Source organism: Schistocerca serialis, chromosome 9, assembly GCF_023864345.2.
Source record: "Schistocerca serialis cubense isolate TAMUIC-IGC-003099 chromosome 9, iqSchSeri2.2, whole genome shotgun sequence".
NCBI lineage: Eukaryota > Metazoa > Arthropoda > Insecta > Orthoptera > Acrididae > Schistocerca > Schistocerca serialis.
In genome coordinates, this window is record NC_064646.1 from 137,130,715 (window position 1) to 137,155,454 (window position 24,740).

The 24,740-nt window shown below is 41.9% G+C and overlaps 1 protein-coding gene across 1 annotated transcript in view; it reads right to left on the bottom strand.

The window, feature by feature from the left end:
- The window catches only part of LOC126419327 (uncharacterized), a 63,045-nt gene that overhangs the window by 34,119 nt on the left and 4,186 nt on the right, over positions 1-24,740 (bottom strand). The window contains exons 2-4 of the mRNA XM_050086511.1: positions 14,171-14,328; positions 6,014-6,138; positions 3,569-3,735 (exon numbers count right to left, since the gene is read on the bottom strand). Of these exons, the coding sequence (XP_049942468.1) occupies positions 3,569-3,735; positions 6,014-6,138; positions 14,171-14,323 (445 nt within the window). The 5' untranslated portion in view covers positions 14,324-14,328. The remainder of the gene's footprint in view (positions 1-3,568; positions 3,736-6,013; positions 6,139-14,170; positions 14,329-24,740) is intronic.

The following is a 24,740-nucleotide window of genomic DNA, read 5'->3' on the forward strand; positions in this document are numbered from 1 at the left end:
GGTAGCTCTATGCACGTGTCCCATGGCTAGCATAATCAGATTGAGAAATCCTGTCTGCACAGTATTGATCCCAGCTTGCAATCTATTGTCTGCCTCAAGCCAATCTGCCTCACACTGTTGGCAAATTTTTTGGACAAACGGTAAGAGCTTGTGCTGCAGTTCTGTTATTCACACATTTCTGTGATAGGGCTGCTACAGGGTGAGCATCTCTGTAACACTTTCATGCTTACTGAATGAACCTGTAGTGAAATATGCTGCTCTTCTTTCGATCTTCTCCATTTCCTCTATCAGTCCCATATGGTACAGATCCAAAATTGATGAGCAATGCTCAAGTATCAGTCAAATAAGAGTTTTTTTTATAACCTACCTCCTTGGTGGATGGACTACACTTCACAAGGATTCTTTTAATGAATCTGTTTGGTGTATGCCATTCCTATGAATTTCTTTTTGTGTTTATCACAGAAAATGATGTGAAACTCCTTTTATTTTCTGTATGAAGCAACAGGTGACAAAGCACTTAGTATTGTAATATGTTAAGTGACAGTTAATACTCCTCAGAGTGCCATAGGAGTTTCATTATTATTCTACTACACATTTAAAGAGTTTAGCCATTCATCACCCAGAAAATGACAGTTTCTTTTTATATTATTAATGAATCACTATGCAAGATATTGGAATAAAGGGAGGTCTATTTCACAGCTGACAACTGCAGACAATGCAAACAGTGCTATTTCATAAGATATATATCTCTCTCATCCCCACACCCCTGCTTTCTCATGGGTACATGCAGATTGTAGAGAAGAACATCCACAGTACTAACAAACAGTAACAGGGTGATGTACATGTTTTCAACTGTCTCTGTATAATACTGTAGTGGATAACCACCACTTAATGTAATATATGGTTTTAAGAGACCTTGAATGTTCAGACAACTGCAAGTAAATAAGTTAGCGAAGTAAGGTGCTTCCATGAGCCGTTGATAGTTATCCCTTTTGGAAATCTACTTATTCTAGTGCTTCAATCCCTTAATGTACACTTGGCACTGTAATTGAGATCACTGTATGGTATGAAAATAAGGGTGATGCCTTCATTATGTGGAGTCATGGCAATTAAGAACTTGGATGCAAAAAAATGCATAAAAAGTTTCAAAAATGGTAACAACACATGATGTTGATATGAGATAGTTTGAACAAGTGATGTGTCAGTGTTCTGGATAGAGATCTGTAATGTAGACATCTCTGTTGTTGTGCCTGTGTAGTGATCTCTGAAGATCGGGGAAAAAAGAAAGAAAAACAAATCAAGATTAGAGCAGTGATTAAGTACTTTGTAAAGAAAGGTATGAATGCACAAAAAATTAATGCTGATTTTCAAAACACAGTGCTCCTTTATATTCAGTTGTTGCCAAATGGGAAAATATGTTGAAATTTGGTTGGAATCACTTTGATAATCTGTATAGAGGCCTGCCAAGATGTCCCATTATTTCACAAATTATTGGAACAGTGTATAAAACAGTCATGGAGGGTCGCTGACTGAAAATGTGTGAAGTTGCTAAAGCTATAGGGAAGTCCTCTAAATGGGAATGTCACACATTAAAAGTGGAATTGAATATGAGAAAATCATCTGCTAGGTGGCTGCAGTGATTATTAATATAGGATCAAAAATGCATTGGAATGGAAATGTCCAAACAATCTTTAACCCTTTTTCAGAGCAACAAACAAGATCTTTTTGCACTGGTATGTGAACACAGATGAAACTTTGGCCCACTACTACACCCCATAGACAAAACAACAGTCAAATGAGTGGAAACATATTGATTCACAACCACCAAAGAAACCAAAGGCAATATGGTTGGCTGGATGGGTCAAGGTGCCAGTTTTCTGGGTGTGGAAAGGATTGTGCTGATATATTATCTTCCAATTGGCCATAAAATTGCTGGATGATACTATGCTAACCTCTTGGACCAACTACAGAAAAAGATACATGAAGAAAGGCCAGGTCTGGCAAGGAAGAAAACTGTATTTCATGAAGATAATGGGAGCAACACATATGTTGTTGCCATTGCAAAAAATACATGAACTGTGATACAAATTGTTGAAATTGTTGATACACCTGTCTTATTCACCTGATTTGGCTCCATCAGACTTCCATCTCTTCCCAAAACTCAAAATTTTCATCAGTGGGTGGAGAATCTTTTCAAAGAAAGAACTGACAGATGAAATTGATGGGTATTTTGCAGGCCAGAGGAATCTAATTTTTGAGCTGGGATCAAGGCATTGGAACACTGCTGCACCAAGCACATGAGAATGCATAGTGACAACACTCAAAAACAGAAAATTTTCACTGAGGTAAGTCATTTCCTTCTGTTCCATTCTGAGGAATTTTGAAACTTCCATCGTAGATAGATAATTATTAATACCTTTCTGGATGATCTGGTCATGAGGTATGGCAATAAAAAACACCTTTTTATGGACATATTGTAAACTGATCCACACAGATTGATATCTGCTGTCTGGGTGGAGTGACCAAGTGAGAAAGAAGGGAGAAGAGGGGTGCAGTGCACAGAGGGTTTTCTCACAACATACATAACAAAAATATGCAAGGTACATTTAAAATATAATATTCAACAAATTGCCTCTTTTATTAGAATGAATGGGTACTACACAAAGTTCACTAAACCATTGCAGAACCTTCTATTTTATAGAATAGTACGTACAACCATAACACACTGGTTGAACTTTGTGGCACATGTTCCTAGGATGATAGATAGAGTTTGTTATGTATTATGAAAGTTCAATGTGGAAAAAATTTACACACAGGTTGGCACTGTCTGTGAGCAGCTTGGATCAATCAAAGACAAATGAGATTTATTCAAATCGATATATTACACAATTTCTTGTGCAGACTGTGTAATAGTTTCTCTCAAAACAAATAAAAGATCTACTTCAAGATCATAGAGCAAATAGATTTGCAGGTTGTGAGAAATGCATTAATAGGCTGTAACTGAGTTTTAACTGAACAGCTTAAGCCACAGAATAAAATTTTCAAGACACAATTTCTCAGTTTGATGAGGAATTGACATTTCTTTTTAGTCAGAAAAGTAACAATAATTACAATAGCTTCATCAACAAAGATCAAAGTTGTGAGAAAAATAGACTTTAGATTAATTTTCTTACAGCAATTTAATTGTAGTTTCCTCGAGAGAAAATCATATCACTGTAGTCTGGGAAGAAAATCTGTGATCATGCCTGAACCATTATAAATAACTTAGAGCTCCAGGTTTATTGATGGTGGACAGCAACTGGCTGGAAATACTGACCAATGAGGGTTGCTTGTATGATTTTATAATGCTTGACCATAACTCTAAAAAAAAGCAACAAGACACAAATAGTGATTGTAGTTGCAACAATTCCACTGTGACAACAAAAGTTGTACACAACAGATGCACTATTAGACTGTCACTGCAGCAAATCCTTTTAGCTTATTCACTATTTGCTTTTTACTGTTCACCCTCAGCTTCAATTTGTCAAATCCACTCTTCTCCACATAACGTACAAATTCATGCTCTCACCTTGTTCTAGAGCAATGTTATCTGGCAATTTGTACACCTGTGTATCAGGAGCTGTACAGTACTGTGCCCATCCACCATTACAGTATATGCCTATTGTTGAGTTGATGCCTCCAGTGCTGCAGTAATGGTACTGTCCCCCAGAGCATGGGCCACAGGTGTTGCAACCACTGGAAAAAAGAAAGTTTCTTTAAGAACTGTATCACAGGAAGTCCACAAAGTGATGCTAATATTACAATTTTTACAGTTACAATAATGTGACTTACTGTGTTATTAGATACTATGATTTTTTAAATTTTTAAGGTAGTTCAAAGCATAAAGACAAGCTTAAGAGATAATAAATGCATAAAAGACAAGAAATTTGATTTGAACAAAAGGAAACATAAAACTGAGTTAAGATGCTAAAACCAAGAATACGAGGTGTGGCTAGAAAAAAACCGGACTAGTACTGGTGAAACAATAAAACGAATGCAATAAGGCTGAAAGTCACGTGGCCTGTCACGTGACTCTCACTCCGCCTACTGCTCGAGTTTCATCTGCCTCCTGCACTCAGTCTGCCCGTGGCGTCTGTTTTAAGTAGTTGACGTTTTGTCTGTGCGTCGGAAAATGTTGAGTGTACAGAAAGAACAGCGTGTTAACATCAAATTTTGTTTCAAACTAGGAAAATCTGCAAGTGAAACGTTTGTAATGTTACAACAAGTGTACGGTGATGATTGTTTATCGCGAACACAAGTGTTTGAGTGGTTTAAACGATTTAAAGATGGCCACGAAGACACCAGTGATGACACTCGCACTGGCAGACCATTGTCAGCAAAAACTGATGCAAACATTGAAAAAATCGGTAAACTTGTTCGACAGGATCGCCTTTTAACAATCAGAGCAGTGTCTGAGTTAACAGGAGTTGACTTGTTGTCTTGTCGAATAAGTTTACCGATTTTTTTCAATGTTTGCATGTTTTTGCTGACAATGGTCTGCCAGTGCGAGTGTCATCACTGGTGTCTTCGCGGCCATCTTTAAATCGTTTAAACCACTCAAACACTTGTGTTCGTGATAAACAATCATCGCCGTACACTTGTTGTAACATTACAAACGTTTCACTTGCAGATTTTCCTAGTTTGAAACAAAATTTGATGTTAACACGCTGTTCTTTCTGTACACTCAACATTTTCCGACGCACAGACAAAACGTCAACTACTTAAAACAGACGCCACGGGCAGACTGAGTGCAGGAGGCAGATGAAACTCGAGCAGTAGGCGGAGCGAGAGTCACGTGACAGGCCACGCGACTTTCAGCCTTATTGCATTCGTTTTATTGTTTCACCAGTACTAGTCCGGTTTTTTTCTAGCCACACCTCGTAAATTTGAGAATGTGACTGTGCACAACTTAAAATCTAATATAATTCCCCAATTTGCCAAAAATTAGACAAAAATTCAAACTAAGACACAGACAGGATGTATAATGGTTAAGTTATCTATAGAAAAGCAAGAGTGACAGAATGAGGAAAATATTTTAGTATAATGTCCAATGTCATGCAGGATGACAGGCATCTTTACATCAGGGAATAGACCAAAGAAATATGTACAGATGGGAGGAGGAGTACAAAGAAAGTAACAGAACTAGAAGAAGGGAGCAACATATCATTGTTAGGGACTGTTGAAAAGGTAAGATGAAGGAATAATAGAGAGAGAGATTGAGAAAGGTGGAGAAAAGGTTATGGGCAAAGAGAAAGAGAGGTGGAGAGAGGGTAGGTAAAGAAATAAATGGAGAAAAGGTGCAAAGAAAGTGAGTTGGTGAAGGAGAAGTGGATGGGGAAAGTTTGACACACAGGAAGAAGGAGAATTAAATAATAGAGTGGAAATTCATAGAGAGTTCGTGTAGCACCTGTATGGACATTGGATTAATCAAATGTCTTTTGGCTACCATTCTGGCTAATCTGACTTCCCATCACGAATGCATTCAGTATCTTTCTTGACAGATATGATTCCATTTCTCCAAATGACATAGCTTAATTGCAATATAATATTATACACTTTTCAAGACCTACTATTATTATCACTTCTAATACTGGTTGCTTTTATACTCTTCTTGCAAGAACTCCTCAGATATTTATTTATAACTGTAATAATAACTGATAATTGTATGACTATTTAGGAGTTCAAGGTATTTACAAATTTACTGTTATCATTCCATTAACTTTCCTATAAAGAGAAAAATATCAGGCTGTTTACTTTATCTTTCCCTGGGACACCATACATAATCACAATAATCACAATTATTTGTTTCTATGCTCAATTACAGTAGTTTTTGGATTTCACTTTTTAACTGCAAAGTGTTGCAAACATGCAAACTCAGTGATACAGATGTGTTTTAGTAAGTTTATGGAGAATAGTTATTAATGATAGCTAAATATATGGAGGCGACTTCAGTTTTAATATTAACAGATCTTACCTGTTTGGATCAACAGCTACCTTGTCTCCCACTTTCACATTAGTTACTTTAGATCCAACTGCTGTGACTGTTCCACTAAACTCATGACCGAGGATCACTGGTTGATCAGTGCATGGGAAGGAACCCTGTGGAGAATACAATTGTTTATAATTGTTTTAAAAATATATATTTGGTATTTATCTTAACTGATACTAGTTCACCTTCAAAACAACTTTGTCAATAAAAATATGGGTTGTTCAGCAGAAAAATGCAGGAAAGTCTCTTTACTTATTGTTATTAAAAAGAGATGTGTAAATGGTTTTAACTGTGAAATGATTAGCACTGAAATAGGCACATCAAACTTAATGGAGTTTTCTCTAAAATTCAAAGTAACTAAGCTAATGAGGCAAAATATTATTCATCCCCTTAAAAGAGCATAATAGCCACTTTGGAGAAGAGCTGCTACGAGGCAGTCATTGTTGTTGTTGTGGTCTTCAGTCCTGAGACTGGTTTGATGCAGCTCTCCATGCTACTCTATCCTGTGCAAGCTTTTTCATCTCCCAGTACCTACTGCAACCTACATCCTTCTGAATCTGCTTAGTGTATTCATCTCTTGGTCTCCCTCTACGATTTTTACCCTCCACGCTGCCCTCCAATACTAAATTGGTGATCCCTTGATGCCTCAGAACATGTCCCACCAACCGATCCCTTCTTCTGGTCAAGTTGTGCCACAAACTTCTCTTCTCCCCAATCCTATTCAACACTTCCTCATTAGTTATGTGATCTACCCATCTAATCTTCAGCATTCTTCTGTAGCACCACATTTCGAAAGCTTCTATTCTCTTCTTGTCCAAACTATTTATCGTCCATGTTTCACTTCCATACATAGCTACACTCCATACGAATACTTTCAGAAATGACTTCCTGACAGTTAAATCAATACTGGATGTTAACAAATTTCTCTTCTTCAGAAACGCTTTCCTTGCCATTGCCAGCCTACATTTTATATCCTCTCTACTTCGACCATCATCAGTTATTTTGCTCCCCAAATAGCAAAACTCCTTTACTACTTTAAGTGCCTCATTTCCTAATCTAATTCCCTCAGCATCACCCGACTTAATTAGACTACATTCCATTATCCTTGTTTTGCTTTTGTTGATGTTCATCTTATATCCTCCTTTCAAGACACTGTCCATTCCATTCAACTGCTCTTCCAAGTCCTTTGCTGTCTCTGACAGAATTACAATGTCATCGGCGAACCTCAAAGTTTTTATTTCTTCTCCATGAATTTTAATACCTACTCCGAATTTTTCTTTTGTTTCCTTTACTGCTTGCTCAATATACAGATTGAACAACATCGGGGAGAGGCTACAACCCTGTCTCACTCCCTTCCCAACCACTGCTTCCCTTTCATGTCCCTCGACTCTTGTAACTGCCATCTGGTTTCTGTACAAATTGTAAACAGCCTTTCGCTCCCTGTATTTTACCCCTGCAACCTTTAGAATTTGAAAGAGAGTATTCCAATCAACATTGTCAAAAGCTTTCTCTAAGTCTACAAATGCTAGAAACGTAGGTTTGCCTTTCCTTAATCTTTCTTCTAAGATAAGTCGTAAGGTCAGTATTGCCTCACGTGTTCCAGTGTTTTTACGGAATCCAAACTGATCTTCCCCGAGGTTGGCTTCTACTAGTTTTTCCATTCGTCTGTAAAGAATTCGTGTTAGTATTTTGCAGCTGTGACTTATTAAGCTGATAGTTCGGTAATTTTCACATCTGTCAACACCTGCTTTCTTTGGGATTGGAATTATTATATTCTTCTTGAAGTCTGAGGGTATTTCGCCTGTTTCATACATCTTGCTCACCAGATGGTAGAGTTTTGTCAGGACTGGCTCTCCCACTGCCGTCAGTAGTTCCAATGGAATATTGTCTACTCCGGGGGCCTTGTTTCGACTCAGGTCTTTCAATGCTCTGTCAAACTCTTCACGCAGTATCATATCTCCCATTTCATCTTCATCTACATCCTCTTCCTTTTCCATAATATTGTCCTCAAGTACATTGCCCTTGTATAGACCCTCTATATACTCCTTCCACCTTTCTGCTTTCCCTTCTTTGCTTAGAACTGGGTTTCCATCTGAGCTCTTGATATTCATACAAGACGTTCTCTTATCTCCAAAGGTCTCTTTAATTTTCCTGTAGGCGGTATCTATCTTACCCCTAGTGAGATAGGCCTCTACATCCTTACATTTGTCCTCTAGCCATCCCTGCTTAGCCATTTTGCACTTCCTGTCGATCTCATTTTTGAGACGTTTGTATTCCTTTTTGCCTGTTTCACTTACTGCATTTTTATATTTTCTCCTTTCATCAATTAAATTCAATATTTCTTCTGTTACCCAAGGATTTCTACTAGCCCTCGTCTTTTTACCTACTTGATCCTCTGCTGCCTTCACTATTTCATCCCTCAAAGCTACCCATTCTTCTTCTACTGTATTTATTTCCCCCATTCCTGTCAATTGCTCCCTTATGCTCTCCCTGAATCTCTGTACAACCTCTGGTTCTTTTAGTTTACCCAGGTCCCATCTCCTTAAATTCCCACCTTTTTGCAGTTTCTTCAGTTTTAATCGACAGGTCATAACCAATAGATTGTGGTCAGAGTCCACATCTGCCCCTGGAAATGTCTTACAATTTAAAACCTGGTTCCTAAATCTCTGTCTTACCATTATATAATCTATCTGATACCTTTTAGTATCTCCAGGGTTCTTCCATGTATACAACCTTCTTTCATGATTCTTAAACCAAGTGTTAGTTATGATCATGTTGTGCTCTGTGCAAAATTCGACCAGGCGGCTTCCTCTTTCATTTCTGTCCCCCAATCCATATTCACCTACTATGTTTCCTTCTCTCCCTTTTCCTACACTCGAATTCCAGTCACCCATGACTATTAAATTTTCGTCTCCCTTCACAATCTGAATAATTTCTTTTATTTCCTCATACATTTCTTCTATTTCTTCGTCATCTGCAGAGCTAGTTGGCATATAAACTTGTACTACTGTAGTAGGTGTGGGCTTCGTATCTATCTTGGCCACAATAATGCGTTCACTCTGCTGTTTGTAGTAGCTTACCCGCATTCCTATTTTCCTATTCATTATTAAACCTACTCCTGCATTACCCCTATTTGATTTTGTGTTTATAACCCTGTAGTCACCTGACCAGAAGTCTTGTTCCTCCTGCCACCGAACTTCACTAATTCCCACTATATCTAACTTCAACCTATCCATTTCCCTTTTTAAATTTTCTAACCTACCTGCCCGATTAAGGGATCTGACATTCCACGCTCCGATCCGTAGAACGCCAGTTTTCTTTCTCCTGATAACGACATCCTCTTGAGTAGTCCCCGCCCGGAGATCCGAATGGGGGACTATTTTACCTCCGGAATATTTTACCCAAGAGGACGCCATCATCATGTAATCATACAGTAAAGCTGCATGCCCTCGGGAAAAATTACGGCTGTAGTTTCCCCTTGCTTTCAGCCGTTCGCAGTACCAGCACAGCAAGGCCGTTTTGGTTATTGTTACAAGGCCAGATCAGTCAATCATCCAGACTGTTGCCCTTGCAACTACTGAAAAGGCTGCTGCCCCTCTTCAGGAACCACACGTTTGTCTGGCCTCTCAACAGATACCCCTCCGTTGTGGTTGCACCTACGGTACGGCTATCTGTATCGCTGAAGCACGCAAGCCTCCCCACCAACGGCAAGGTCCATGGTTCATGGGGGGGGGGAGGCAGTCATGTGACCCTCCAACTCTGGTGTAAATCATGGCTGTACCCATCAGGCCTCTAACATGGGTTGGTGTGGAGATGTTTCAGAATGGCAGAAAGGAGGTACCATGTTTGGACATACATATGATGACACTATGAATAAAGTTACCTGATCTGTTTTGTAAATATGAACTGTCTGCATCTACAAGGAATATTTGCATGATGTAAGAACAGTGGCTGTTAGCATCCCAATCAGCACGGACAGGGACAGGGGACAAGAATCATGTCTTTTCAATAACAATTAGTTTCCAACCCAACAGGATTTGTTGCTGTCAGTGATTGCAGTTTCACCTCAACCAACTGTGAGTGAAGATTACAAAGAGGACCACATGCAAAGAACACTTTTAAGTCAGATATCTCACAAAAGGCCATTTCTCAGAAAGGCACATAAATCTACACATTTTAAATAGGTCAAAGAATACAAACACTGGAAACTATATAAGTGGAGGCAGCAGTGTCACAACAATATTATGGAAACTATAGATTGCTACCCACCATGTAGAGGAGATGTTGAGTTGCAGACAGGCACAACAAAAAACCTGCTATACATTTGAGATTTTGGCCACAAGGCTTTCTTCTAAAGTAGGACACACACACACATATTCACACACGCACAAATCACATACACATGACCACTATCTCCGGCTGCTGAGAGCAGACTCAGTGGCCAGAGACAGTGGTTGTGCATGTGTGAGTAAGAGTGAGTACAAAGTTTGTGTTCATTAAGTCAGTAAACCAATGAGTGATAGTGTGGCGCTTCCAGGAGTGGTATGGAATGATGGTCAAATTTCAATGCCAAAGAATGAGATCTCCCATAAGTCACCACTGGTAACCATCATTACATGTAGTTTTTGACTAACTGTTGTAAAAAGGCAAACAAAAGTGTATGGGGCTCTCTTTCTGCTATTATTTCTACCTTTCAATTTCACTGCAGAAATCACACAGGCATCTTCACTAATGAAGAGGTGCTTGATATAGAACAAGATATAGGACTGATGTCTGATGTTTCTATACACGATGATGATGACAATGAGGTTGCCCTTTCACCATACCACATTTGTTGAACAGCTTCATTGGAATGAAAAAGTGAGGAAGTGAGTGAGTGACAAACAATCAGTATTCACAAACATTTAAAATCTGTATATTTGGAGGATCATAGCTGTGTACTGTCAGAATTATGCCCCAAATTTTGATACAGGACTGATATCTGGTGCTTGAACCTTGCGAGTGTGCCTTTCTCTGCTTAAAATAAGGTGTCAAGTTGGTGAAGTTCCCTTGTAAGGTATCTCATACAACTAACTTTAAATATTAATGACTTATCTTCACCTACAAGAGCAATCAGTTGAAAGACTTCTTTTTACATCATCTGTCTTCTGACTACTTTGATGCAGTCTGCCATGAATTCCTTTCCTCTGGTCTAGAGCACTTGCCCGCGAAAAGCAAAGGTCCCGAGTTCGAATCTCGGTCCGGCACACAGTTTTAATCTGCCAGGAAGTTTCATATCAGTGCACACTCCACTGGAGAATGAAAATCTCATTCTGGAAACATCCTCCAGGCTGTGGCTAAGCCATGTCTCTGCAATAGCGTTTCTTTCAGGAGTGCTAGTTCTGCAAGGTTTGCAGGAGAGCTTCTGTAAAGTTTGGAAGGTAGGAGACGAGATACTGGCAGAAGTGAAGCAGTGAGGACAGGGCATGAGTCATGCTTGGGTAGCTCGAATGGTAGAGCACTTGCCCGCGAAAGGCAAAGGTACCGAGTTCGAGTCTCGGTCTGGCACACAGTTTTAATCTGCCAGGAAGTTTCATATCAGTGCACTCTCCGCTGCAGAGTGAAAATTTCATTCTAAATCATTATTATTTGCTGGTTGTATTCCAATCTCTGTCTTCCTCTGCAGTTTTTACCCTCTACAATTCCCTCTTGTACCACGGAAGCTATTCCCTGATGTCTTAACAGATGTTCTATTATCCTGTGTCTATTTCTTGTCAGATGTCCTCTTATCCTGTCCCTTTTTCTTGTCAGTGTTTTCTTTATATTCCTTTCCTTACCATTTCTGCAGATAACCTTCCCATTCATTACCTCATAAGTCCACTTAAGTTCCAACATTCTTCTGTAGCACCACACCTCTTCTTGCTGTGCTCCAAATGTGCATTCTCAAGAGTTTCTTCCTCAAATGATGGCCTACGTTTGATAACAGCATGTTTCTCTGAATGAGATGAGATGAAGCTAGCATGAAGAATTTCTTAATGAGCAAGATTAAGATCTTGAGTCAGAGATGTTACAAGATTTCTACAAATATAATGGCTGAATAGTAGAACAATTCTAGCCTTTGGGTTCAATGACATTCCTTTGACTTTTCAGAAAAAAATGAGGTTCTTATTTGCCCATAACAAAACACACATTGAAGTGGTATGGGTGGAGAGGGGGGGGCAGAAGGGGGGGGGGGAGGGAATAAGAAAGAAAGAAAACCCAAAACTGTTGTCTTATAGCTGAAATAGGAAGGTTTGAAGTGTCAAAATGTGAGAGAACTGTGTATTAGGTATTGAGACATTTTTCAGCATGTAGGCTGCACTGGCTCACTTTCCATATATGGGCAATTCCATCCTTCAATGCTTCATTTTAATACTGTTATTATACAGTGTGTCCCAGGAGGAATGGTAAATATTCAGGGATATTACAGGAATGCTAATTTGAAGCAAAAGACTTGGTATGGACATGTGACTTATTCTAAATGGTTTTTGACATAGAATATGTTTAATGTACATTTACTTTTAGGCTAGTAGCACACGCACACGTGTCTTTCTCACCACACGTCTGTGACATTTTATTCTAGCTCAACCTACCTCATTGCTTTCAACCTCTTTGCTCAGAGTGTCTTTTTAGCCATTAAACTAGACTGTTGAACCTGCAGTTGTCCATGGTGTGTTGTTAGTGAAGTAGTGACAGGGACTGAGAGTGTATCCAAGAAAAGCATTAGTTAACTGTGTTTGTACATGAGTTGTCTAAAATGCCACATGTCTGCATCAATGAAGAATATCCAGACATGGTAAATGTTTACAACTCATGGATGGTAGTGCTCCTGCTGCTGTCAAAGAATTCCTGATTGTGGTATGTTTACTAGAGTTCTCAGCACATCACATGAAACAGGTATTCTTCCAAGTACCCATTTTTCATCCAAATGTGTAATTCAGTAACCTGTGCAGGAACAGAAACACATTTTTGAAATGATGCAGTGTAGCCCTACTACTTAACCATGAAGACTTTCTGCATGTACCAATGTACAATGAACACATGTATGGTGAATATTAAATGGAGAAAACTTGTACTCATTTCACATACAGTATCTCAAAAATCTTCCACATTGGTGATAATGACACATGACTTGAATTTTGTTGCTGGTTGAATGACAATCATCATTTGCTTCCATTAATGCTATTCCTTGATGAAGCCACATTTACAAGGAGTGGAATAGACAACACACATAATAATCATTGATGGTTACAGGAAAATCCATGTGCTACAGTGAAAACCAATTTCCAAGTTCATTTCTCATCATTTTTTGGAAAATTTGTTTGTTGATTGGCTTTGAGGATGTTTCTTTGGCCCACAGACTGCAATGTACTTACAGCATGATGGAGCCACTCCACATTTTACCAGACATGTGAGGGAACATCTCAACCATACTTACTCTACCCACTGGATTGGTCATAGTAGTAAAGTTAACTGGCCACCAATATTGCCAGACCTTACACTGCTAGATTTTTGTTTATGGGGTTAGATGAAATCTGAGGTGTACAAACAGAAGGTGAATATGTGAGATGAACTGTTTGGTCACATCATGGACACTGTTGCCCTCATTAGGGAATGTGCAGAGGCTCTCAGGCAAGCAACACATGTTCTCCCAAGAGTGCATAATTGCAGTGAAGTTGACAGTGGGATATTCAAATATTTATTGCAAACTGTACAAAACCTGTAATGTGATGTATACAATAATGCGTAGAGGTGAATGTGTTAAAAATATGTATTTTTCAACAGATACTTTGTAAAACTATGTTGTAATGTTTACTAACTGTTGTACATGAGTAAACCTGACAATATACTGAATAATACAGAAAATAAATAACAATGTACATTAAATGTGTTCTATCTCGGGAACCATTTGCAATAGGGCATATGTCCATATGAAGTTTTTTGCTTCAAATTATCATTCCTGTCATAATCCCAAACACTGACCACTGACCATTCCTCCTGAGACACCCTGTATTGTATGCTCTCTCTCTCTCTCTCTCTCTCTCTCTCTCTCTCTCTCTCTCTCTCTCTCTCTCTTTCTCTCTCTGCACATTAACAAACTGAGAAATAAATTTGAAGACTTACCTCTACAATATGTAGGTCTGTTCCACAAACACCTGCATATGCAACTTTGACTAGTACTTCATTTTCTTTGACTGATGGTACTTTCTCTGTTACTAGTGAAAGTGTTTGTGTTTTGGAGTTGAACTGCAATGCTTCCATTGTCTGATTCACCATTGTACCTTGGGATTAAATAAGCAGCTTTAATTAGATGCAGTGTGGTTACAAATTGTATGACAAGGATAAGAATGCTTACTTTACTTTGCTAGATTAGTTCACATATGATTAATGAACAAGGAAATTTTAGAGGAAAAAGGGTCAGACAGTGACACTCCTGCAAATGAATGAATATAAGCATGATTAGGGCTAGTACAGAACCACACAAACAATAATTTCACCCTCAGACCTCAGACACAGACATGGCCAACCAATCAGGCTCATATTTGAAAGTCGCTCGTGCACAACCTAAAATGAAATACTCTGTAAGATACTTTGGCTCCCTCCTCTCTCCACCTCTGCCCCCCCCCCCCCCTCCCTTGTTTAAGAAAACTACTGCAAAAGTTCGTACTGTGCATTCAATTCGGAATTGATGGGATCAATACATAACTGAAAACAGCATTTTTCATCAACATAGATGGGGTCCACAAGTGAAAATTTTCTTAGAAATTGAGGGAAGAAACTTTTTTGCCTCCAGTTTATGTACCCATAAGATGGGTGTTATTATACAAAAGTGCTGCTGGCATACAACCAGGCATCTGGAAGGGGAGCAGAGAATCTGTCTTTGATTCCCAAATGCAGCTTGCAGGTCCTTTTTTGTTTGCATTTATTTGTGCCTCAAAACTGGTAGGAATAGGAATGCTAATAAGGTAAGTACATCAGTAAGGAATAACAAAAAAGTAGGAAAACAAATTTCTCAAATGACTTGGATTAGCAAAGAATTAAAATTTTTAAGCCTCATTGAATGAAAACAATTACAAATAAGATTTCTGCAAAAATAGGTATTCAATGCCTGTCATTGCAGAAGGAAGAAAACACCCTTTTCACAATAGGCAGTGTACATAAAACAACACATCCCTAGACAGCACAATATTCCATCCTAGTATCTGGAAAATTGCTGTCGTCATTTGAGAAATTTATTTGCCTACCTTGTAATTGTTCCCTATTGATTTACTTGCCTTATTAATTATCCTTGACCTACCAATTTTGAAACAGGAAAATAAAAATTAAAAAAAAAACTGCAGAATATAACTAGGAATCAAACACAGATTCTCTGCTCCACAGCCAGATGCCTTGGTTGCCACACCATAGGCACTTTTGTTGAACAGCTCTTACCTTATGGGTACATAAGTGGCAGTTGAAAAAGTATCTGCCCTTGATTTCTAGGAAAATATGCATAAGTGAAGCTCATGTATGTAGATGACAAATGCTCAGTTTTCAATTATCTATCACGCCCATTAATCCTGAATTGATTGTGAGTCATGAACTTCAGGGGTAGTTTTCTCATAAACAGGGGTTATTGAGCCAAAGCATCTTATGGTCTTTCATTTAAGGTTGTGCTCAAACAACCTGCCAAATATGAGCCAAATCACGTGGTCATGTCTGAGGCCTTCCTTTTGTCATTTCATTAGTGAGTGGAGCAGAAAGAGGATAATTGGCTGTGGAACAAAGTACCCTTCACAGTGCATCAAGGAATTTAACACACATTGTTATGTCTTGTGTATGGCCATTAATATCAGCCTATGGCATCTACACACAACCTTTATTCACACAAAACTGTATAATATAAGTCTCTGTGGGATTAAGATGAAATGTTTGCTGTGAACCAACTGCAGTCCTGCTCAAGTATCAGCTGGGTTGTTTCTGGAACAGTTAAAATTGTACATTAATTTAAAAGTATATTAATATAGTAAATTTAATATATGCCCCCCCCCACCCCCACCCCCTCTCCCAACAACTGTGGACCTTGTCATCTGTGAGGTGGCTTGTGTTCCTCAGCGATACAGAGAGCCCCACTGTAGGTGGGACCACAATGGAGGAGTATATCCATTGAGAGGTCAGACAAACATGTGGTTTTTGAACTGAGGCAGCAGCCTTTCCAGTAGTTGCAAGGGCAACAGTCTGGATGTTTGATCTGGCGTTGTAACATCAACCAAAATGGCCTTGCTGTACTGGTACTGTGAATGGCTGAAAGCAAGGGGAAACTATAGCCACAATTTTTTCCAGGGGCATGCAGCTCTACTGTATGGATGGAATGAATATGTAGAGGGTCTATACAAGAAGATGACGCAGATGAAGATGAGATGGGAAATATGACACTGCGAAAAGAGTTTTTGACAGAGCACTGAAAGACCTAAGTCAAAACAAAGCCCCAGGAATAGATGACAGCACATCAGAACTGCTGACAGCCTTGGAATAGCCAGGCACTATAAAACTGTTCTATGTGATGTGCAAGATCTATGAGGTAGGTGAAATACCCTCAGTCTTCAGGAAGGTAATAGTTCCAATTCCAAAGAAAGCAGTGGCTGACAGGTGTGAAAATTACTGAACTATCTATTTAATAAGCTACAGTTGCAAAATACTAACACAAATTCTCTACAGAAGAATGGAAAAACTTGTAGAAGCTGAACTCTGGGAAGATCAGTTTGGATTTTGGAGATGTGTAGAGCAATACTGCTCCTATGACGTGTCTTAGAAGATAGGTTAAGGAAAGGCAAAACTATGTTTATATCATTTGCAGATTTAGAGAAAGCTTTTGACAACATTGACTGGAATGTTCGCAGGAGAGCTTCCGTGAAGTTTGGAAGGTAGGAGACGAGGTACTGGCGGAATTAAAAGCTGTGAGTCATGCTTGGGTTGCTCAGTTGGTAGAGCACGTGCCTGCGGAAGGCAAAGGTCCTGAGTTCGAGTCTCGGTCTGGCACACAGTTTTAATCTGCCAGGAAGTTTCATATCAGTGCACACTTCGCTGTACAGTGAAAATTTCATTCTTGACTGGAATTAAAATTATGAAGGTGACAGGCATAAAATACAGGAAGTGAAAGCCTATTTGCAAATTATAGAGAAACTAGTTATAAGAGACAAGGGGCATGAAAGGGAAGCAGCAGTTCAGAATGGAGTAAGACAGGATTGTAGCACATCCCTGATGTTATTTAATCCATACATTGAACAAGCAGTAAAGGAAACCAATGAAATATTTGAAATAGGAATTAAAGTTCAGGGAGAAGAAATACAAACTTTAAGGTTTGCCTATGACATAGTAATTCTGTCAGAGACAGCAAAGGACTTGGCACAACAGTTGAACGGAATAGACAGTGTCTTGAAAGGAGTATATAAGATGAGCATCAACAAAAGTAAAACAAGGATAATGGAATGTAGTTGTGGCATAGGGTGCCATAAATATCGATATTTGTTCTGTGCGTAAGTGTGCTATCTTTGAGGAGAGGGCTTTGGGCAGGATGTTGGACGCTAACAGAGTTAGCCTCCGGACTTGTATCTGTGTAGAAGCTAAGTGTGAATAAATCTGTATCTGAGTGAATTCTAGTTGTTTACCTACAACTATTCCATATTCCCTCACTGATGACCCCGTTTTTGTGTAATACACGTACGAGTTACCGCCCGAAGGTTATTTACACGTCTACCGTGTCGGGTTTCTCCGCGATCGTGAGGGCCTTTGTTCAGCTCCAGACAATGGCCTTTCAGCATTCACCGCCGCCCGGATTCCAGCAACATCTCTCCAGCACTCCTGCCGTCGTAGTGGACATGCCGCAAGAATCTTCGGAATCTTTCAGCCAGAACACGCAGTGGAATTCATCGAGTGCCGCCAGTTTCTTCCAACTGCCAACGGTCGTGGACTCTGGCTTTGTTAGCCTGGACCTTCCCACGTGTTCTCCACAGAGTGTTGGTCGGAACATTCCTACTCCTGTGCCGAACACACAATTCAATACAGTTCGTGGTGTCGAGCGAGGTTTTGCTACTTTGGAAAATCCAGTAGTAAATTCAAACTCGAATCAGTTCCCGTCACGTGTGTATCCTTCCGCGCCGGCTAGTGAACAGGTGTTCAATGCTCGCCAAACAGCAAATATCACACCGAGTGTGCATCCTAGTGGACGTGTGTGGGATCCTTGTGTTGCTTCTAATCACGTCAACAATTCTGTGCTGGACAGTAATTACTCCGACATCTACAACCAGCCCCACCACTCACGATCAGGTGAATACTGTGTGCATAACGGACATTCATCGTCGTACTTAAGCACTTGTGGCTTCTCTCTGAGCTACCACGTCAATGAGAATGCACATTTTGACTACGATCCTCACACCGTTCGAGCGTCCGTCGCTTCTCAGCGGCCCCGCCGGCGTCAAGTGAATTTCGCGATTCCCGCATTACGGGACACCAATAATTCGGACTCACAATCTTCTGCATGCTCTCCTTCCGTCTGAAGTAATAGGTGCACCTCTGCAGTGACTGCAGTGCCGAATCTGCCAAAATTACCAGACTTCAAACCCGCTCACCCGGAGTTCTGGTTTAACCTGGTTGAGCAAACATTCAACGTTTGTGCTTTGGACGACAACGCACGCTTCACCTGCCTCATGAACCATCTTCATGACCGCGTCGATTTAATTTACGATCTGGTCAAAGCACCCCCCTAGCAGGGAAGTATGCTGTGGCGAAACAGACGATACTGGAGCGCGTCTCTAAAACCAGGAGAGAAAATGTGCGACAGCTCATCTACGAAGAGCGTCTCGGTGACAGGTCTCCGTCCCAGCTGTGGCGGTGCATCCGTCTTCTCGTCGATGAGCAAGTTATGCCTGATGACACGCTCGCAGAAATCTGGACTAAAAAGCTGCCTTTGCCTGTCCAGACTGCAATCTCTGCGTATGAAGATAGGACAGTAAATGAACGTTTACGTGTCGCCGACAGAGCATACTCTGCCAGGCAACGTGAGCTCCGTGCACTGCATTCTGGACGTGACCGCACTAAGACGCCACCCTTGTCTGATGCTGCTAATAACAAATTTGTTAAACTAGCCGCCCTGCCTGCACCTTCAACTCCCCACAACGACAGTGCATCGGCCTCTGTGGAAGACTATGGGGCACATACTCCGTCACCTAACAACTACCCGCAGGAGCACAGGCCCACCCAACCTTACTGTTTCTTCCACACGAGATTCGGGGAGCAAGCTCGCAAATGCCAGTCACCGTGTTCTTACCCAAACTCCAACCACAGGTAGGCTACGGTGCCACCTCCTGCGATGTAAACAACGGGCACCATCCCACGTTGCACTCCATTTCGGACAATAACAGTAAGTGTGGTCGAGTCTATGTTCGCGATTTACGATCAGGTGTATGTTTTCTGGTAGACACTGGCGCAGACGTCTCTTTGCTGCCGGTTCTCCTAGCAACCAATAAAGTGCAACTACACAAAACAGTACTTTGTGCAGTGAACTTGTCTACCTTACAGTGTTCGGGTTCCACTTTGTGTACAGTGAAACTTTCGCCCGAGTGCAAGCTGGAGTGGACGTTTCTAGTGTCAACAATTGAAGAACCTATTCTCAGAATTGATTTTCTCAAGCACTATCAGTTGTCACTAGATTTTGTGCAAAATACTGTGTTTTACCCCCTCCCCCCCCCCCCCCCTCAACAAACATATTCCTTTCGCTTCGCCGAGTGACAGTTCTGCTAACACCAAACATGTGTGCTGTGCTAAGAAGTGTGTAAACCTATCCTTGGAGCTGCAATCTTGGACCAACAAGTGGCTAGTGGAGTGCGCCAAGTCTTCGAAGTTGTGGATGGAACGTACGGAAATGTTGCGGCATCTCCGCGACATACACCACGAGTTGGCCTCCACACAACAACGCCTCGCGGCACTACAAGCAGATGACTCGTCGGCTACAGACAAGGTCAGCCCATGCCAATCTGGTGTTCCCGTGCCCGCGCACGTTAACGACAATGTTGTGAACTCCGTAAACTGTGTCAGCACCCCCTTTTGTAATGATAGTGTATGCCCGAGTGCTCATGCTCCTTGTGTTCCGAATGGACAATTAACTTGCCAAGCTCGTGGCAATGAACTACGGCCATCTGCTGTTTGGCCACGCCCACTCGGGCCTACAGCGCTCGTAGCGGCACGGCCCGCTACCAAGAATCAGTGTACCAACCTTGCCCATGTTAACACGCGTGCGGCCTTTACGCAGCCTACGAGCGGTTGGCACACCTGTACTTCTGTGCCCTCAGCGCCACAGCTTTGCCCGTCCGACACTGCCTGCTCCGCTTCACGGACATCTGACTGTCATGCCGCACCACGTATTGCAGTAGTCACTAATGGCACAGTTCATCGGTTACGTCTAACCGATGGGCCGCCCATATCGCAACGCCCATGCTGCCTCAAGCCGGAATTTATGAAAATTGCAAAAGAACAATTGGATGATCTGTTACAAAAGGGAATAATTGAACCTTCTTCCGGTTGCTGAGCTAGTCCTATCCTGTTTGACCAAAAGAAAGACGGTACTTGGCGTATGGTCGGAGACTATAGGCGTTTAAATGCCCACACCATCATTGATAAATATCCGGTCCCACACATTGCAGACTTCAACCATGCACTCGCAGGTGCAAAGTACTTCTCTGGTTTGGACTGTAAGCACGCATTTCATCAGATTCCTATGGCTCCGGAGGATATTGAAAAGACTGCCATAACCACTCCCTTTGGGCTGTTCCAATACAAATTTATGCCGTTTGGGTTGAAAAACGCCCCCCCAAACGTGGCAGGGTTTCATCAATCAAACTTTATCCCATCTAGACTTTTGTTTCGTATACATGGACGACATATTGGTTTTTGCTTCTATTTTGGAACAGAGTGAGGAGCGTGTTCAAGTCATGACAGATATTTTAGCAGCCACTGGTATTGAACTGAACAATAAAAAGACTCAATTGCACCAGTCATCCGTCACATTCCTAAGTTATGTTGTGTCATCGGAAGGTCTGACACCGCCGCAGGACAAGATCAAGCCTGTTCTCGAGATGCTACGCCCTCAAACCTATGGGGAATTATGCAGGTTCATTGGAACAGTTAATTATTACTGAAAACATTTGCCAGCTGCTTCTGCGGTGCAGGCTCCTCTCACAGATGCTCTCGCTGGCCCACAAACTTCTGGCACCCGCCAGGTACCATGGACATCAGACATGGACAAGGCATTTAACGAACTCAAACAGCTGTTGGCCTCCACTGTCACTATTGCTCACCCACGTGCGGACGCCACAATGTTTATCACTACTGACGCTAGTGACAATGCTATCGGCGCAGTACTGAGTCAGACATACAACAATGTTACGACCCCCCCGCAGTTTTTCTCAAAAAAGCTAAACAATGCGCAGAAGAAATACTCAGCATTCGACAGAGAATTACTTGCAGTTTACGAGGCCATAAGACACTTCAGAACTGATGTTGAGGGGCGAGATTTCTATGTGCTCACTGATCACAAGCCGTTGGTTCCTGCCATAAAAAATCCTGCGGCTGATCCGCCCCCACGACGCTTTCATCACATCGATTACATCTTGCAATTTACAAATGACATTAGCTACATCCGAGGAGCGGACAATGTGGTCGCTGATTTTCTCTCACGTGTTGGTGCTGTCACAACCTTAATTGACTTAACGGACCTGCCTCGGTTGAAATCGGCAGACCCCGATACCATGCAGTTAATTTCCTCTCTCCAACTGGTACGCTCTACTTTCCCTGGCATATCTGACTTAGTGTGGTGTGATGAATCAGCTGGTACGTTGTGGCCATTCATTCCTAAGCTCCTTCAACACCAGGTCTTTGACAAACTACACAGATTAGCACACCCCGGTGTCAAAGCTTCCACCCGTCTGGTAGCTGAACAGTTTGTCTGGAGAGACATGCGCTGTGACTGTCAGTCTTGGGCAAGGGCATGCATGGTGTGTCAACAGAACAAAGTTTCCAGGCACACTTCTCCACCCCTTGGCTGTTTTGCCCAACCGCCAGGCTGGTTTCACCATGTTCATGTCGACCTCGTAGGCCCTTTGCCCCCCTCCGAGGGTTTCCGTTACTTGTTTACAGTTGTTGACATGATGACTCGGTGGGCTGAGGCTGTGCCTATTCCGAACATTACCTCTGAGACAGTAAGTTGAGCATTCTTAGATTCGTGGATCTCTCGATTTGGCTCACCTGTTTACCTCACCACTGACCAGGGGCGACAATTCGAGTCTTCAGTTTTCTCTGACTTATGTAAAATGTGTGGTATTGTCAAAATTCATACTTCTGCATACCACCCCCAGAGCAATAGGCTTGTTGAGCGATGGCATCGCACCTTAAAGTCTGCCCTGCGTTGTCATGACTCACTATTGACAGAGGCACTGCCCTTCGTACTTCTTGGCCTTCGTGCGACTTTCAAGGAAGACCTCAAGGGTTCCGTAGCCGAGTTTGTGTATGGCCAACCTCTGGTTTTGCCTGGAGAATTAGTCACTCCGACCCCACTTCCATGGCCCTCTGAACTCCCTTCACTTCTAGAGCGGGTGCGCTTGCACTGCAGCAAATTTCACCGCCACCTCCGGCTGCTCATACACCTCTGCGCGTGTACGTACCGCGCACGCAAGACTCTTGTGAGTACGTGTTTCTCAGAGACGATTCAGTCAAAGCCCCACTTCAGTCGCCCTACACAGGTCCTTACAAGGTCGTCAAACGCTCTGAGAATAACATGGATCTCCTCATAAAAGACTCTGTAACCACGGTCTCACTCAACCGAGTGAAACCAGCTTTCATTGAACCTCAGGTGAACCTCCCTGATTTTGCCCCTACTTCTCCCATTCCTGCTTCGAGCGGCCATCCATCTTCCCATACCATGCATTCGGGTATTGATTCTCCACAGCGTGCTTCTCTGCTGAGCACTGCTCCTTCTTCACGTTCATCTAATTCGAGTGGCCAATCTTTTCAGGGCTTCACTCCTCACAGCCCTCGCAGTCGAACTGCCAACCACTCGGATTCTACCATTGTGTTACAATCTTCGTGTGACAGCTCTTTGTCACGCCGTTCAATCCACGCTGGCTCCTTGTTGCCTTCGGTCATGCTCCCTCGTCTGTCAGCTGATCGCCCGAAGTTGTCTCCTGCACAGTCTAGTGCACCTGCCACCCCCCTCTTAGCAGATGCTTCCCCCTGCCATGGCTTTCCCACACCTCCCTGCCTCCCTACCATTGCTCGTACAGGTGCCATCCAAGAATTCACAACACATGTGCACCCTGATGACATACATAAATTATCTGTTGTTGTAGATGGCGATACGGTTGTGTGGTACTCGCGTGTGACAATATTGAGGAAGGAAGTGCAGAATCTCGTGTGGTGCGCCGCTTTAAATTGAGCAGAAGTGCTGCGTGCGGCAATTTGCGTGCCTTTGTTAGGCCGTCTGGCAACGTGATTCTCCGCCTGCCGGCTAACGAAGTGCTACACCTCCACTCCAGGATGGGACGTCGTCTTCAGCCGCCGGTGTCACTTGCTGACTTCACCGTCGACGTACCGGGTTTCACCCCCCGGTCTCCTACCAGTCGACCGCTTCTGCCTGACGCAGAAGAACTGTGCGTTACCTTCCTATCTTCTCACCCCCCCCCCCCCCCCCCCCATTGACAGGGACGTACTCCACACTGCAGGGGGGGGGCTATGTTGCGTAGAGCGCCATAAATATCGATATTTGTTCTGTGCGTAAGTGTGCTATCTTTGAGGAGAGGGCTTTGGGCAGGATGTTGGACGCTAACGGAGTTAGCCTCCGGATTTGTATCTGTGTAGAAGCTAAGTGTGAATAAATCTGTATCTGAGTGAATTCTAGTTGTTTACCTACAACTATTCCATATTCCCTCATAGTCAAATTAAATCAGGTAATGCTGAGGGAATGAGGATAGGAAATGAGACATTCTAAGTTGTAGGTGAATTTTTCTATTTGGCCAGCAAAATAGCTGATGATGGCAATGGCCATAAAAGCATTTCTGAAGAACGGAAATGTGTTAACACTGAATATAGACTTACATTTTAGGAAGTCTTTTCTGAAGGTATTTCTCTGGAGTGCAACCATGTATGGAACTGACACATGGATGGTAAACAGTTTAGACAAGAATGGAATACAAGCTTTTGAAATGTGGTGCTACTGAAGAATGCTGAAGATAAATGTGTAGATCAAATAACTAGTGAGGAGATACTGAACAAACAGAATTGGGGAGAAAAGAAATCTGTACCACAGCCTGGCTAGAAGAAGGGTCACATGATGAGATGCACTCTGAGAAATCAAGGGATCACCAATTTAGTTTAGTATTGGAGGGACATTTGGAAAGGGGGGGGGGGGGGGTTGTAAAAATCATAGAGGGATATCAAGAGATGAATACAGTAAGCAGACTCAGGGTGTATATTGCAGTAGTTACTCAGAGATGAAGAGGCTTGCACAGGATGCAGCATGGAGAGCTGCATCAATCCAGTCTTCAGACTGAAGACCACAATGACAACAACAACAACATTAATATACTTGTGTCACCAGCAGACTTAGCACCAGCAGACTTAGAGTTCTGAACTGTTCTTTAAAGTGTGACAAAATGAATTATTATTA